Source organism: Sarcophilus harrisii, chromosome 5 (assembly GCF_902635505.1).
Source record: "Sarcophilus harrisii chromosome 5, mSarHar1.11, whole genome shotgun sequence".
In the NCBI taxonomy this organism is placed as follows: domain Eukaryota; kingdom Metazoa; phylum Chordata; class Mammalia; order Dasyuromorphia; family Dasyuridae; genus Sarcophilus; species Sarcophilus harrisii.
Window position 1 is genome coordinate 48383924 of NC_045430.1, and position 15365 is coordinate 48399288.

Sequence of the window (15365 nt, forward strand, 5' to 3'; positions counted from 1 at the left end):
AGGAGAGAAGGGGGAATACAGGGAGAAAAATTTGGAACACAGGGTTTTGCAAAGGTGAATGTTGAAAACTATCTTTGCATGTATTTGGAAAAAATAAAATACTATTTAAAAAAGAGAAAAGAGAAAATATACTTATTGAATATTTCCCATATGAAAATCATTTTGCTAAGTACAGAGCAGCACAGAAGCTGTGCTGTAACAAAAGCACAGAGAATAGAAGATAAGATGTTTTATTTCAAGAAATTCAATTTCATAGAATAGGCATTGTTCATATTACTGTATCATGGATCTCTTTGGTGCACTGGTGAAACCTATGTATTCCTCAGGATATTTCTGAATGCAAAAAGCAGAGTATATGTGATTAGAAAGAAATCAATGATACCAAAACATAGTTATTGAAATTTTAAAAAATCATAGCACATAGATCAAGAGGAAAATAACATATATGATTAAATTTAGCTTATGAACAAATAAAAAGGTGGTGGTCCTTAAGGTGCATTACAGAGCAGATGGTAATGCATCTTATTTATCATCATTTCCATTGATAAAAAGCATTTATTTCCAATACTGGACCATTTGATGGGACTAAGAACTTTGGTAGAGGGAAATTTTTATAATTCCTTCAGAAAAAGTTACCAGATCATGAGGTTGTTCTCCTGAGCAAAGTATGCTAGGAAAAGACCAGAAGTAGGGTTGGTGGTCTTGGGAGCACTGATATGTATGGGGCTCTTGGATTCTGCATCCCCAGTAGAATCTACACAAAAATGTTAACCAAAGTAATAGTGATGGTTTGGTCCACCTAATAATATTATCACTCATCCCTTCCTTAATTGCATTGCTATCCCTGGAGTCCTTGGATTTACCTTCCAATTGATGGGAGTTGGTCAGTGGCTACTAGCCTTGCTCCCATGATAACTAAGGGAAAGCATTAATACATGAATGAAATACCATTTTCTTACTTTTGTCTTCATTGCCTATTAAATGTAGCAAATTCACTTTTTCTCACTTTCATTGTTATTTTAAGTGTTACCTATACTCAAATATCCACTAAATCACTGAAATGTTTCAAAAAGAAACAATCTTGTCAAAACACTTAAACAAGTGGTGACTTTCAAGTCATCATTTGATTCAGCTAACATTTATTGAGCAACTATTATATGCTTAATATTTTACTATGAGCTGTAGGTAATGTTTCAGATCACTGTGTGTGTGTGTGTGTGTGTATGTATGGAGAATTATGAAGAAATGCACAGTATATTAATGAAGATTACAGCATATTAACAATGATACACATGCAAAAAAATGAAACTCAAAATGTTCTGGATATGTATGCCAGACAAAACAGGTACAAGACTATTGTATATTGCAAGAAGAAATGGATGTTAGTAGATAGCTCAAGTCCTATATAACGACACAAAGAACACTACAGGGTGTTGATTTTTTAAAATTATTACAAACTTATGGAGTTTTATAATCATATTTTTAGAACTGAACTTTTGGAGCCATTAAGTTTCAAAATCTCTCATTTTACAGATGAGAAAACATACTGAGATTTAATGATTTTTCCAGTATTACACACTGTCAAAAACAGGATTCAAATTAAGGTCTTCCAAACTCAGTATTCTATGCCCTATTTCATTCTGCCTATTCCCCTTTCTTCTAACTTCCCCTCAGTCTTCTCCTCCCCCCATGAAAAAAAAAAGATCATTTACAATTCAGGAATATAAGAAAAGTCTCCATGTAGAGGATGGAATTCCAATTTATTACCTTTTTTGCATTCCATTTTCTCTATTCTTTTATGGCTATTTTACTAAACACCACTCTGAGTCATCTCCCAATCTAACTCTACTACGTGCCTTATTTTTCTTCCCTCATGGAAACATCATCTCCTTAATCTAAGAAGTTGCAATAGCTCTGATTTTTCTAAATCTGCAGGACTCACCAAGATTTTCTCAACAGCATCTTACAAAAGTACTTAGTTGGCAAAATTCATCTCCTATCCTAGAAAATATATATGCTTGTAATATAAAAATAAATAATGTTGTTCATTTGTATAACCATTTTTATTTTCCCCCCTAGTTTCTCAGCTCCCACAAGATATAGACTGTATCTACTTAACTTCCTTCGTACTTTGCTTCGCAAAGTCATGCACAAATAAGCATTTAATTAGAATGATAAATAGTGTGCTATCTAAAAGAATAGTTCTCATCCTCCCAAGCAAGGAAAATCCTTGGATGGTAAAAAATAATCCAAGCCTATAGCAAGAAACTAATAATTCTGCTGCAGTTGTCAATTAAGCGATTGTTACTGATTACCAAGGTTAATAATATTTTCTCCTTAACCAAATTAATACTGCTTATTAAAATCATATTAATAATGAAGTGGCTAAAGCAGTATAATGGATTGGCTGCTGGTCTTATTATAGACAGGAAGACCTAAAGTGAAATCTTACATCAGACACTATAGCTATATGACTTTGGAAAAGCTACTTAGTCTCTAGGGAGTAGGTAGGTTGCATGAGTTCTAGAGTCAGGAGGACTCTAGTTCAAATATGGCTTCAGACACTAGCTGAGTGACTCTGGACAAGTCACTTAATAAAAACTGAGAAAGGAAAGAAAGAAGGGAGGAAAGGTGAAAGGGAGAAAATAAAGAAAGAAGTTATTTAGATTTTCTGGGTCTCAATTTCCTCAGATGTAAAAAGAAGGGGTTGCATTTTGGGGTCTCTTAGGTTCCTTTCAACCTCTAAATTTTTGTCTCTGTGATAGTATGGCATTTTCCATATGTTAACAATTAATTCAGAAATGCAAATCAATAACTCACTTAGGCTCACATACATGAATGGAAAAAATATATATAAAGGAATAGAAATTATTTTCCAGGTGGAGAAGCAGCAACATGGCACAGTAGATAGAGGTCTGTCCCTTGAGCCAAGAAGACCTGAGATCCAGTCATATCTCTGACATATGTTGGCTATACAATCATTTAACTTTTCAGTATTCCAAGTTGTCAGATGCAAGGAACCTATAGTCCTGCATTGGTCAAGAGAGTTTTCTTGCAAAGAAGTTCTCTATATTAGGGAAATAAGATCTATCTGTCTTTCTTTCCTTCTTCTCATCTCTCTCTCCTTCCTTCCTTCTCCCCTTTTGTCTGTCTCCCTTTTTCTCTCCTTTTTCCCTCTCTCCCTCCCTCTCCTTTTTCTCCCTCCCTCTTCCTCTCTCCCTCCTTTCCCCTTTCTTCCTCCTTCCCCCCTTTCTCCCTCTTTCTTCCTTCTTTCCTTCCCTTTCTCCTCTCTCTTTCCTCTCCCTCCCTTCTTCCCATCTCCCCTCTCTTTCTCTCTAAATGTCTGTTGATTTAACTATCCATCTATCATCAGTTCTATTTGTCTATGTCTCTCTCTATCCATCATCAATCTATCATCTCACTTATCTATCTATCCATCTAATTCTTGGTGCTTAAATTAAGCTCTACTACTTGATTCCATGATATCAGAGGTCCAATCCATATCCCTGTCTCTAGGTGGTTAAGCACCACTTAGTGATATCTACTGCCTAATTACCCAATTTATTTTCTAATCTGGATCCATTATTTCATCAGTGTCAGGTGCTCCCTGGAGTGGAAACACACTTCACTGATGCAGATCAACAACTTTATAACTAAAAAATAGATTTAGAGATATAAAAGACCATAGGGATCATCTAGTCCAACTGTTCTCCTCCTTTTACAGATGAGGAAACTGAGGCTCATTTACAGACAAGTGATTTCCCTAAGATCACCCAAGTAATAAGTGACATAACTAGAATTTGGAGGTCCTATGGCTTTAAATTCATTGTTCTTTACACTGGACCTTGATGCATTAGAGATTTGTCTGAGACATTATAAGAATTACTAACTTCCCAACACACCTAGAATATATCATAGGCGGAATTTGACTCCAAGACTGACCTTGTATCTATTACCCCATATCAATGTGTACACAACCAATCTCTGAGAAAAATTCCACCATCCAAAATCTTACTAGTGATGGCAATTACAAGGCTATATATTACAGAATACCACTGTCATCAAAAGAATGAAAATTAATATTCTCAAGGAATAGAGGGGGTCATGTAGTTAAGGACAGACATCTGAAACATTTTATGAAAAAGCAATTATAAAAAAGAACCAAATTTTTTAAAATGTCATTTTAGAAACATAAAAACAAAAAGAAAATGGAATAGTGGCACAATAAGATTAAGGGATAAAATATGGACAATCTATGTGATCCATAATAATAAATAATTATAGCTAATATGTATATAGTAATTACTACATATCAAGCACTTTGTTAGGAGCTTTATATATAACATTTGATCCTCTCAATAACCCTGGGATGTAGGTGCTTTATTATACCCATTTAACAGATGAAGAAACTAAGGTAAATAGAGATTAAGTGTCTTGTCCAGAGTCACACAGATCAGGAGAAAATAGATTGGGTAAGTCCAGTTCTGCATTTGAGAGAGGACATGTATCTGATTCTTATAACATGGACAGGCAAGGATAAGTCACCACCTGAATTATTGGAAGGAATACCAACCATGAAATCATAGACCCATTTGAGTCATGACAACATTTAATCCCCAAATCATAAGATCAATCTGCATAAAGAAAACCTACCTGTTCCAAAACTTCTTTATAGGTAATAGTGGCTTTTGTGTTTGTTACAGGGCTATCATAGATGATAGCAATCTTGTCTCCTTGTCCATTTTCAATATGGCGGTCTATAGCATTGTAACAAATATTAAGCATTCCTTCCACAAACCTGAAAGGAAAAGTGTTAAAATTACTATAATTATTTGAAATAAAAACATTACTTGACAATGAATGCTAGCCAATAAAAAAGTCACATGCAAATATAGAAATACCCTTTTAAAATAAGCCTTGGCTGTTGGAATCAGTCATCAGACAGGAAATGATCATCATTCATTCATTTATTCATTCTCTCCCTCCCTCTCTCTCTCATCATTCCCTCCCTTTCTCTCTCTTCCCTTCCTCCATCGGTCTTTTTCTTTTTCTCCTTTCCTCTCTTCCCTCTCTCTCCTCCCTTCCTCCCTCTCCACCTTCCCTCTTACCTCCTCCCTCCCTACTTCTCTCTCCTCCTTTCCTACTTTTCTCTTCTCCCTTCCTTTCTCTCTTTTCCCTTCCTTCCTCACTTCTCCCTCCTCCCTCTCTCCTCTCTCTCTTTCTTTCTCTCTCCCTCCCTCCCCCCTTCTCTCTCTCTGTGTCTCTCTGTCTCCTCCTCTCTTTCTCTGCTTCTCTCTCATATCAAACCTGTGACTCTATACTTTTGGGGAACTCTTTTTGATGAAATTTCTTCAACTAATAAAGAAGCAATTATTCTATAACTTATAACCTTAGAGAAATTCCTGGGACACTGGGAAGTTTAGCGACCTAGCCAGATACAGACAGTCAATATGGATCAGAGGTAAGATTTGAACCCTGATCTTCCTATCTCCAAAGTCACCTCTCTATCCTTGATATTACAGATGCCTCTCCATCCCAAAATTTTAAGTTACTTAAAAACAAATTACATTAAGTATTTCAAGTTATAAAGAGCACATGAATTCAACCAGCACCATAATGTATAAAAAATTGTTAATCTGATAACCTATTTATCAGTCTCATCTGAAAAAAAATCTGTCATACACATATATAGTCTTCAAAAGTACATGGGAAAATAACAGCTCAAACATCTTTTAGAATCTCAAACTTTAGGGTTTTTTTGTTTGTATTTTGTTTTCCTTTTCATTTTGGCACATGCATAGTCTGAAATTTCTTATATTGTACGATTCTTGTTGTTCCTTGAACATGACATTCCAACTTCTATCTCCAGGTATTTCTCTGCTTATACCCCATGTCTGAAATATATTCCCTCTCTGCCTCCTAACTTCCTTCAAGTCCCAGCTACAATCTTACCTTCTACAAAAAGTTTTGCTGTTCTTCCTAATCTTAGAACCTTCCCTTTTTTTGATTATTTCCAATTTATCCTGTATAAATCTTATTTGAAGATAGTTGTTTATTTGTCATATTCTGCATCAGACTGTAAGTTCCTAGAGGATAGAAATTATTTTCTACTTTTCTGTTTTTAATACTTAGCCTGGTACATAGTAGGTGCTGATTGAATGTTTACTTGATTGAATGAGTGACTTACAGAGAAAGGAGTAAGTATAAGAAAAATGGAATGATAGAAAAAGACCAAGTTATATAGAGCTGAAAACTTTAAATTGGATCTTGGAGGTGATAAAAGCCCTTGGAAATTGAAGCAAAGGGAAGAGAATGGTAACTGAAAGACAATTAAAACTATGAATCAAAAAACCCACTAGGGCACTTGAGAGAAGAATGGACTGAAGTAGGGACAGGCTTGAGACAGAATAAACAAAATTATTATGAAAGAAATATCTGTTCTTTGAGTTCACACTCACATGTGGCCAAAAGAATCTACCACAACACAAAAATTATAGAGACAAAAACCTAGGTTTTATTATGTGAAGCACTGTTTCAGGAAGTAGAAAAATTATCCTGGATAAAGATGAAGATTCTAATAAGGCTTTTTACAAAGAAAATTACAATGGAGAGGCAAAAAATAATAATGTTTGATCTACTATAATCTAGCACATTATTTTAGGCTATAAAAACAAATTTAGTTTAATAGAATAATAATTTCATATATCCCATAAGGAAACAAATCCAATTAAAAAATCATTATAGGTAAATTAAGTCAGGTTACAGAGTAAACTAAATTGAGGGTTTTTTTTTTAAACAATGGGCTGATTTAGAGGAGAAAGTTCCATGACTACATAGTCTGCATTAGAGAAATTCTTCCACAAATAGTTAAATCACTTCAGGAAGCTCAAACTTCTTTTTAGCTTCTACCACTCCATAAGGCAGGTTTTAGCCAGGTAAGATTAATATAACAGAAAGCAAGCTTCAGATATCCAAAATGTCCCAGGACAAATGATATTACAGAAATCAATAGAAGAAAATAAAAAATGAAAAACTGTCATGAGAAAAGGTTAATGCAGTTGTCCAAGTTGTAAGTCATACAAGACTGAACTAAAGTGGTAGCTATATCATTACCAAGAAGGAGGCAAATATTAGATGTCATGAAAGTAAGAAATACATTATTGGCTAACACAATAGAGTTTTATAAGTGAAAGGTGATCAGTTCTGTTTCTGTACCTGTTGAGTCTAAAACTTCTCCCTTTATACACCACATTTCTCCAACCAAACCAGATCACTAACCATTCTAAGAGCTACACACTATCTTCTGTGTCTGTGTTTTTGCACAAGCTGTTCCTCAGCCCTGCAACATCTTCCATCTTTATCTTTGACTCTCAATCATTTTTATGCTTCAAAGCTCAGCTCTGATGTCATCTTCCTGTTAAACCTCTGCCATTTTTCCACTGGTAAGGATAAATTCTCCCTCTTCCTCTTCCTTTTACATTCAAATTACTTTGCATTTACTCAATTTAATCAATATTAAATACCTGCCCTCTATCTGTTTTAGTAATAAACTCTTCAGAATTACAGATTGTTCCTGTACACAAAGAGTTTATAGTCTTTCAAAGGGAAACAAGAAAAAAATTTACAATGCAAGGCAATGATATATGGAAAGTGTGGGAGCAGACTAGATGACTTACCAGTTTAGAAAATAAAAGAGATATTAGGGACATCATCTTTCTATCCCCAGTTCCAAGCTTCTTGGGCAGAATAGGCTCTGAGTGAATGGTGATTCACTCAGAAGAGAAGGGTAATTCAATATTCGTCAAGATTATAGAATTTATAGCTGAACTAGACCAGCCTTAAAGAGGTCACCCATTCATCTCATTTTATAGATGAGGAAATTGAGCCCTAGAGGTTGATTTATGAAAAGCTTACTGAGAGAATACGGGGAATATTTTGTAAATCATTTTATTACTGTGTTGAAATACACAAAAAACATTCATTTTTTTTTGAAAAACAAAAAACAAAAAATAAGCAGGGGCAGCTAGATGTCAAAGTGGATAGAGCACTGGCTCTAACATCAGGAGCTCCTGAGTTCAAGTCCAGTCTCAGACACGTAATACTTCCTAGCTGTGTGACCCTGGGCAAGTCACTTAACCCCAACTACTTCAGGAAAAAAAACAAACAAATAAGCAAAAACTAAGCAAACAATAAAAAAACTATTGGTTGAAGAGAGAACATTGAAGAGATGGAGGCAAGGTTTTAAAGGAATGGAATTTGTAGAACTGAGAACTTTGAAAGATATGGATGAAAAAAAATTGGCTTCTTTCTTTTTTCTTTTTTTCCCCCAAACAATCCAGCTAGAAGCTAAATATGATAGGCAGGTGTTTCTTTGGAAAACTAAACCAAAAATGAAATTGTTGGTTAACAAGAATCAAAATCCCATTTGACTGGGTTCTGATAAATATTTAACACCTGTATGACAGCTTTAATTTATATATTGAATAAAATTTTCTCTTTGAAAAAATTTACCCATTTTTAATACATGGTAAACTCGAGAATTGATATGCTTTCATATTGAACAGTAAACAAAGTTTGTTGAACAACGAGGTGACCTAGTGGACAAAGTACTGAGAAAGAAGTAAGGAAGACACCTCTCTGCCTAAATTTCCTCATCTGTAACATGGGGAGCGCAGTAGCACTTAAATCCCAGGATTGTTGTGAAGATCCAATGAGATAATAATTGTAAGCACTTAGTAGAGTAGCATATAGCAAGTACCTTATAATTATGTAGTAGTAGTAGTAGTAGTAGTAGTAGTAGTAGTAATGGTTATGGTGAAACCTAGGGAAATGAGGCAATTGCTCAAGGTCATGTAGATAGAAAGAAAAATGAGGTTCATAAAAAGGTTCTCCTTTTTCTAACTCCAGAGTTGTTTATATTATATCACAGAACCAAGGAAACTTAGTATATTTTACTTAAAATGTTTTTCTTCCATTGAAGTTATAGAACTGAATTAATATACTGAAATGAAGATATAAGAACATCAAGGAAACCTGACATTAGAAAAATCCCGATTTAGAAAGGGATTCATAATATATTCCTTTAAGTAGCCAGGCCTCCTAAGGCACTTAAAATATGATTCAATTTACACACACTTCAGGAATATATCTAATAGCTTTTAATTAGACTTCTTCCAATCTGGCAGTATTCTGTAAGAGACAAAGATGATGTATGGAAGCCTTGGGCCTGTCCCATCCATATTAGACATATGTCTAATAAATTCAGGCCTTTTTTGCCTATTTGTTCATTCACATTAGGTGAAGAATAAGACTATGACCTTGTTTAACTTTTTTATTTTTTGGCTGAGGCAATTGGGGTTAAGTGAGTTGCCCAGGGCCACACACATAGGAGTCTGAGACCAGATTTGAACTCAGGTCCTCCTGACTTCAGGGCTGCTGCTCCAACCACTGAGCCACCTAGGTGCCCCAAACTTGTTTAACTTTTGAGAAATCAGGAGAATGGACCACCAGGAAGCAAGAAGTAGAGTTGGCAGGGTTGAAAAAGGATTATCCAATTCTGAGGCTCCAAGGAGGTACCCGGGAAATGTTCTCCTCCAGCTGTGATGTTGAATATTGATGACAGTTCAATCGGTGGGACCAAAGCTACCTAGAAATTCAGTCTGAGCCCACTCTCCCTAAAGACCAAAGTAGTATAGGAGAAAATGTATTCCAACATAGGGCTAAAGGTAATGTATGTATTGCTAAATCTTCCAGTGTAAATTTTACGCAGACACACACATGCACACATATACATGTATACATAAAAGACACAGAAACAAAAAGACAGAAGAAACAAAGAGAGAGAGAGAACAGAGAGACAGAGGTAGAGAGAGAATATTTACACTTTTTTTTTTTTTTTTTTTTGCTGACTCAATTGGGATTAAGTGACTTGTCTAGGGTTACACAGCTAGGAAGCATTAAGTATCTGAGGCCAAATTTGAACTCGGGTCCTCCTAACTTCATGTAGTTTTAAAAATACATATATATTTAAAAATACACATATATATATAAAATATACAAAGGGAAGATACATAAAATGGAAGCTAAATTTCTTAGAGATGGCCCCATTTTGTCTATAACTGAAAATCCAATGTACAAACTGAGATATGCTATCCTAAAATGTCTCTTTCCTTTAAAAGTCTCCAATATAGTAAGTATATCTATAAAAGTAAATATTTGAAAATATTTAAAATTTCAGTTTCTTCTGGCCAGATTAAAGGACCTCACAAGTTTATAAACTCTTTGAAGGAAGACTATTGTGAAATTATCTTGGTATCTCCCAGTATCTAAATAATTGCCTTACACAGAGTAGACACTTGTTCAATTGTGTCCAACTCTTTGTGTCTCTTTTTGGGGGTTTTCTTAACAAAGATACAGAAGTAGTTTGCCATTTTCTTCTCCAGATCACTTTGCAAATGGGGAAATCAAGGTAAACAGGATTAAGTGACTTGTCCAGGATCACATAGCTAGTAAGTTTCTGAGGCTGAATTTGAAATCATTTTTCCCCGACCCTGGGCCTGGAGCTCTATCCACTGCATCTCTCATTGTCCATAGTACACACTCACTGATGCTTACTGAGTGATCTTATCCAGGGAAAGAGGCAACCCAGATGTCACAAAATAATATTCATGTGAAGAGATGAAGCATATGCATATTAGTACTCTGGGTAATATATGTTTTATAAGTTGAATTGGACCCAACCATCAAGACACATGTAGATGGAATATTTTTGTTTTAATCCCACTTGTTAACAAATATAAAATCAACAAGGTAGGCTTATCTGAAGTTTTATACTCTGCGCTGGTTCCTCTTCAGAAAAATTCAAATTTTTGTAGAAGAATCCAGGGATTATTTTTTTGTTTTATTTTTTGTTTTTGTTTGGTTTTTAAATGCTCTCTACATTTTTGAGCAAAGCAAAAAAAAAAAAAAAAATCAGAGGGAACTGAAAGTTCCTCATACTCATCAGGCATGCTTAGGAAACTATATCCTTTGTGCAACATGTCAATTTTATCTTCAACCTGAGATTCTGTATGCTTGAGATCAAGTTTCTTGGGTAATTCTGACCAAGGCAATGAGCTCACTCCTGGCTACACATTTGTTATCTCAGCTTTACTGTGATACATCTGGGTCAGCAAAGCCAGATTTGCTGGCCAGCAAAGAAGGGTGAACAGCTTTAAGAATGAGTGATTTAGAGAAATCTTTCATTCTCTGAACTGGAGAAAAACTAGTAACTGCAGCCACTTCTTTAATTTGGAGGAACAAAAGATCTGTACTAAAGTCTTTCTCTGGTGGCACATTCTGGCATATTTTACCAAGCTAGAATAACTTTAGAAATGGGCCAGGTGACAAAAGGCAAGTCATTTGAGGACATGTCTAGCTAAATCAGAGGATTATCTCCAACTTAACTACCAAGTAATGGGTTTTCTTAGCTCTAACAACTTCTTGTGACAATCTACTAAGTCACAGAGGATTTGCAAGGCATCTCAGTAAAGGAAGTACCCACACCAAACAGGTCACATATTCTGGAAATATTAAGGGAGAAATAAGCTACTATCTCATTTTTCTTTTTCTGTTCTAAAATTCTGAGCTCCTAAGTGCAAGGGAATGTGTGATGAAGAAACCTCTCTTTTACCATCAAACTTTGCATATTCTTTGATCCAGCAGTGTCACTACTTGGGTCTGTATCCCAAAGAGATCATAAAAGAGGAAAAAGAACCCACATGGGCAAAAATTTTTGTAGCAGATCTTTTTATGGTAGCAAGGAACTGGAAATTGAGTGGAGGTTCATCAATTGGGTAATGACTGAATAACTTATGATATGTGAATGTAATGGAATAATATTGCTCTATAAAAAATAATAAGCAGGCTGATTTCTGAGAAGCCTGGGAAGACTTACATGAACTGATGCTGAGTGAAGTGAGCAGAACTACAAGAACAATGTACAGTAACATTAAGATTATGTGATGATCAATTATGATAGACTTAGCCCTTCTCAGCAATTCAGTAATGCAAGGCAATTCAAAAAAATTTAGGTAGAAAATACCATCCATATCCAGAGAGAGAAGTATAGAGACTGAATGTACAACAAAGCATGCTATATTCACTTTTTTTTTCCTTCTGTTTTTTTTCTTTTTCTTGTGTTTTTTTTCCTTTTTATTCTGATTTTTCTCCCCCAACATGACTTGTATCAAAATATGTTAAATAAATGTACATGTATAATGTAAAAAATTGAATTAAATCAATTTAAAAAAAGAAACCCTCTTCCAATCATTATCTATAGCTGCCCTGAAACTTAAAGTCTTGGTATATATTATCCCTCACCCAACACACTGAGATTCAAACAAGCTGGCTTTCTTGCTAGTCCTCAAATGAGATATACCATCTTCATCTTCAATCTTCTTATTTTAGCACTGGATATACCCTCCTCACCTTCTCCACAAAGAATCCTTCTCTTTGTACAAGTCAAACCTTAATAATTGCCTTCTTCATCAAGTTTTTCTGATTCCTTTGTTAGCACCTTCCCTATCAAAATACCTTGTATTTATTTGCATTATCTGTGTATTTGTTCTATATATGCTCATGTAATTATTTTCTCATGCATTCAAAAGGCATGTCCTGGACATTATTTTATTCTTGCTATTAGTACCTCCAATGCCTGGCACATATTAGCCCTTTAATAAATTTGTTCATGAAAAGTTTCCTGCACTGCTTAAGTCACACGCAGTCAACCATACATAAAAAGCAGATCTTCCTTCCTGAGTCTGGTCATCTACTTAAAACTATATGAAAAGAAGTGTGTAGTTACTCCTTTTGCAAAGGTAATCTTTGCTATAAAAATAGCCTTATCAGGTGTTTCTTGTGGCACCCAAGTGATATAAAGTAAAGGATACTCACTAGGCCTGGGGTTAGGAAAAAAAGAAATTAAAATCTTTCCTGAGACACTTACTTACTAGTAAATATTATTATTACTATAATAAAAACTAACTTTATATATTTTTATTGCTAGGCTCTGTGCTAAGTGTTTTACAAATACTATCTTATTTGATCTTCACGACAACATTAGGAGGTACTAATATTTTCCTCATCTTACAGATGTGGAAACTGAGATAGCCAGAGGTTAAGTGACTTGTACGAGTGACTGAGCAGGGACTCAAACAGAGTCTCTCAATCCAGGGATCTTTCCACTGGATCAGCCATATTTGACTTTTTAATTTTTTTTTTATTTTTTTGGAGGCAATCAGGGATAAGTGACTTGCCCTGAGTCACACAGCTAGTAAGAGTCACACATCTGAGGCTAAATTTGAAGGACCAGGGTTTTATCTATTGTGCCATTTAGCTGCCCACCAGATCAGGCATGTTTAGTTCAACTTCTGCAGGCACCTTTGATAAATTATCTGTGGTGACACAACACATTTCATTATTCTGTGCTGACATAACTGGGTTTATTTTTTCAGTGTTTTTACTAACTTTTCAGATTTTCTTTCATGTACCTTATTCTAAGAATTATTTTCTTCTAACAGGAAAGAAAGGAAGACAAGTCAAGCAGAAGAAGCCAAAGGGTCTGAGATATATGTCAGCCTGGCAGGTATAACAGAGAGATACATTGCCTAACCAGAGCATGGATGTAAGACATGATAGAGAGTTCCCTGAAACCTGTCAAATCCAATGATCACATTTCCTAAGAACTCATATTCAGGCAGGTGATATCAACAGAAGCAATGTAAAAGACCCATCCTAGGGATCATGAAGCCTGGGACAAGAAAGCCTTAGAGACCTAAATGGTATTTTCATCATAGATGCTGATTGAGAATAGATGCTTGAGAAGAGAAAAATTTATGTGAAAAATGAACAGCTGGTGAAGATGGATTTGTATTCCTGAATGACAGCTTAAGATACAGGATGATGGACTCTTGACTAGAAGTGAAGTAGAACTTGAGAGGATGAGCAAAAATGCAACTGACTTAAGTTCTTAAGGCTTTAAATTGAAAATAAATGAAGGGATTGGGAGAAACAGCCCACAAGCTCACCTACCAACCCACATACTATATTAAAAGCAATAGCTCTAAAACAGAGAAAAATAGAATTGCCAAGACATGGACAGGAAAGAGTATCTAAGACAAGAATTAATACCCTCTTTGATCCAGAGACAAAACAATTAGAACCCTAAAGACATCAAAAAAAGAGAAAAAGTACAAAAATATTTATAAGAGCTTATCATGATGGCAAAGAACTAGAATCTAAGAGGTTGTCCATCAATTGCGAAGTAGTTGCACAAATTACAGTAAATGAATATAATGGAATTCTGTTGTGCTGTAAAAATACCAAAAGGATACTTGCTTGTTGTTTTTCTTTTAATCTAGGAACACTTGTATGAAAAAAAATGTCATTCACTCTTCTTAAACATCATGATGGTGATGTCTTAATTTGCAAATGGATTAAATTTAAGTGAGACATTTTCACAAAATAAACAGCTTCTCTTTCTCCTCCGAAGTCATTGGCATTCAGTGGCAAGGCAAGAGCCAAGATCACTATTGATAGTCCACCATGAAAAGATACAGAGTAAAATGAATAGAACTAGGAAAACATATGTGAAAATATTATAAAAATTGTTATCATCAACACAATTTTTAGCTATGATTCCAGAGGTTTAATGTAGAAGAATGGAACTTTATTAACAGTAATAGAGCCAGGATCACCAACATGAACACGTGCATACACAGACACACACACACACACACACACACACACACACACATTACAATTTTCCTTTGAAAAAAATTTCATTCCATCTCTACTTTCTTTCCTTCATAGATGAAAAATGACCAATGCCAATTGATACAGCATGGTCCTTTGAGGTATTCTTAGATCTCAGTGTTCCTACTGTAGTTAAATAAATCTCAGAAAAATAAAGGATGAATCTATAGATTTGGGAATCCTCTGCTGAGATCTGACAGCTAAAGCTGAGAGTAAAGATGTGATCATCAATGGAAAGGGTTCTTAGAACAGAGGATGATTACAAGGAATTGGAAGACCACACACTTTGAAATAGAAAGGGAAAGCAAAGGTCAAGAAGGAACAATTAAGTTAAAACTAGAAGAATTACAAGAGAACAGGATCATGGAAGTTCATGAAAAGAAGGAAGAAAGTGGTAAATTGATACCAAAGGATCAAGGAGGTTGAGGATTGTGAAAAGAGATTGGGTTTTAGTAAGAGTTAAGAGTTAAGTTTTAAGTTATTAAGTTTTAGTTAAGAGTTTACTGATGTCCTCTGATATCAGTTTCAAGAAGAGAGGGCAATTGTTTTATATATCCCCGGCATACAGCAGG

General features: G+C 35.0%; 1 protein-coding gene across 1 annotated transcript in view; it reads right to left on the bottom strand.

The window, feature by feature from the left end:
* The window catches only part of ACSS3 (acyl-CoA synthetase short chain family member 3), a 256373-nt gene that overhangs the window by 201200 nt on the left and 39808 nt on the right, over positions 1 to 15365 (bottom strand). The window contains exon 2 of the mRNA XM_031938566.1: positions 4654 to 4798. Within this exon, the coding sequence (XP_031794426.1) occupies positions 4654 to 4798 (145 nt within the window). The remainder of the gene's footprint in view (positions 1 to 4653; positions 4799 to 15365) is intronic.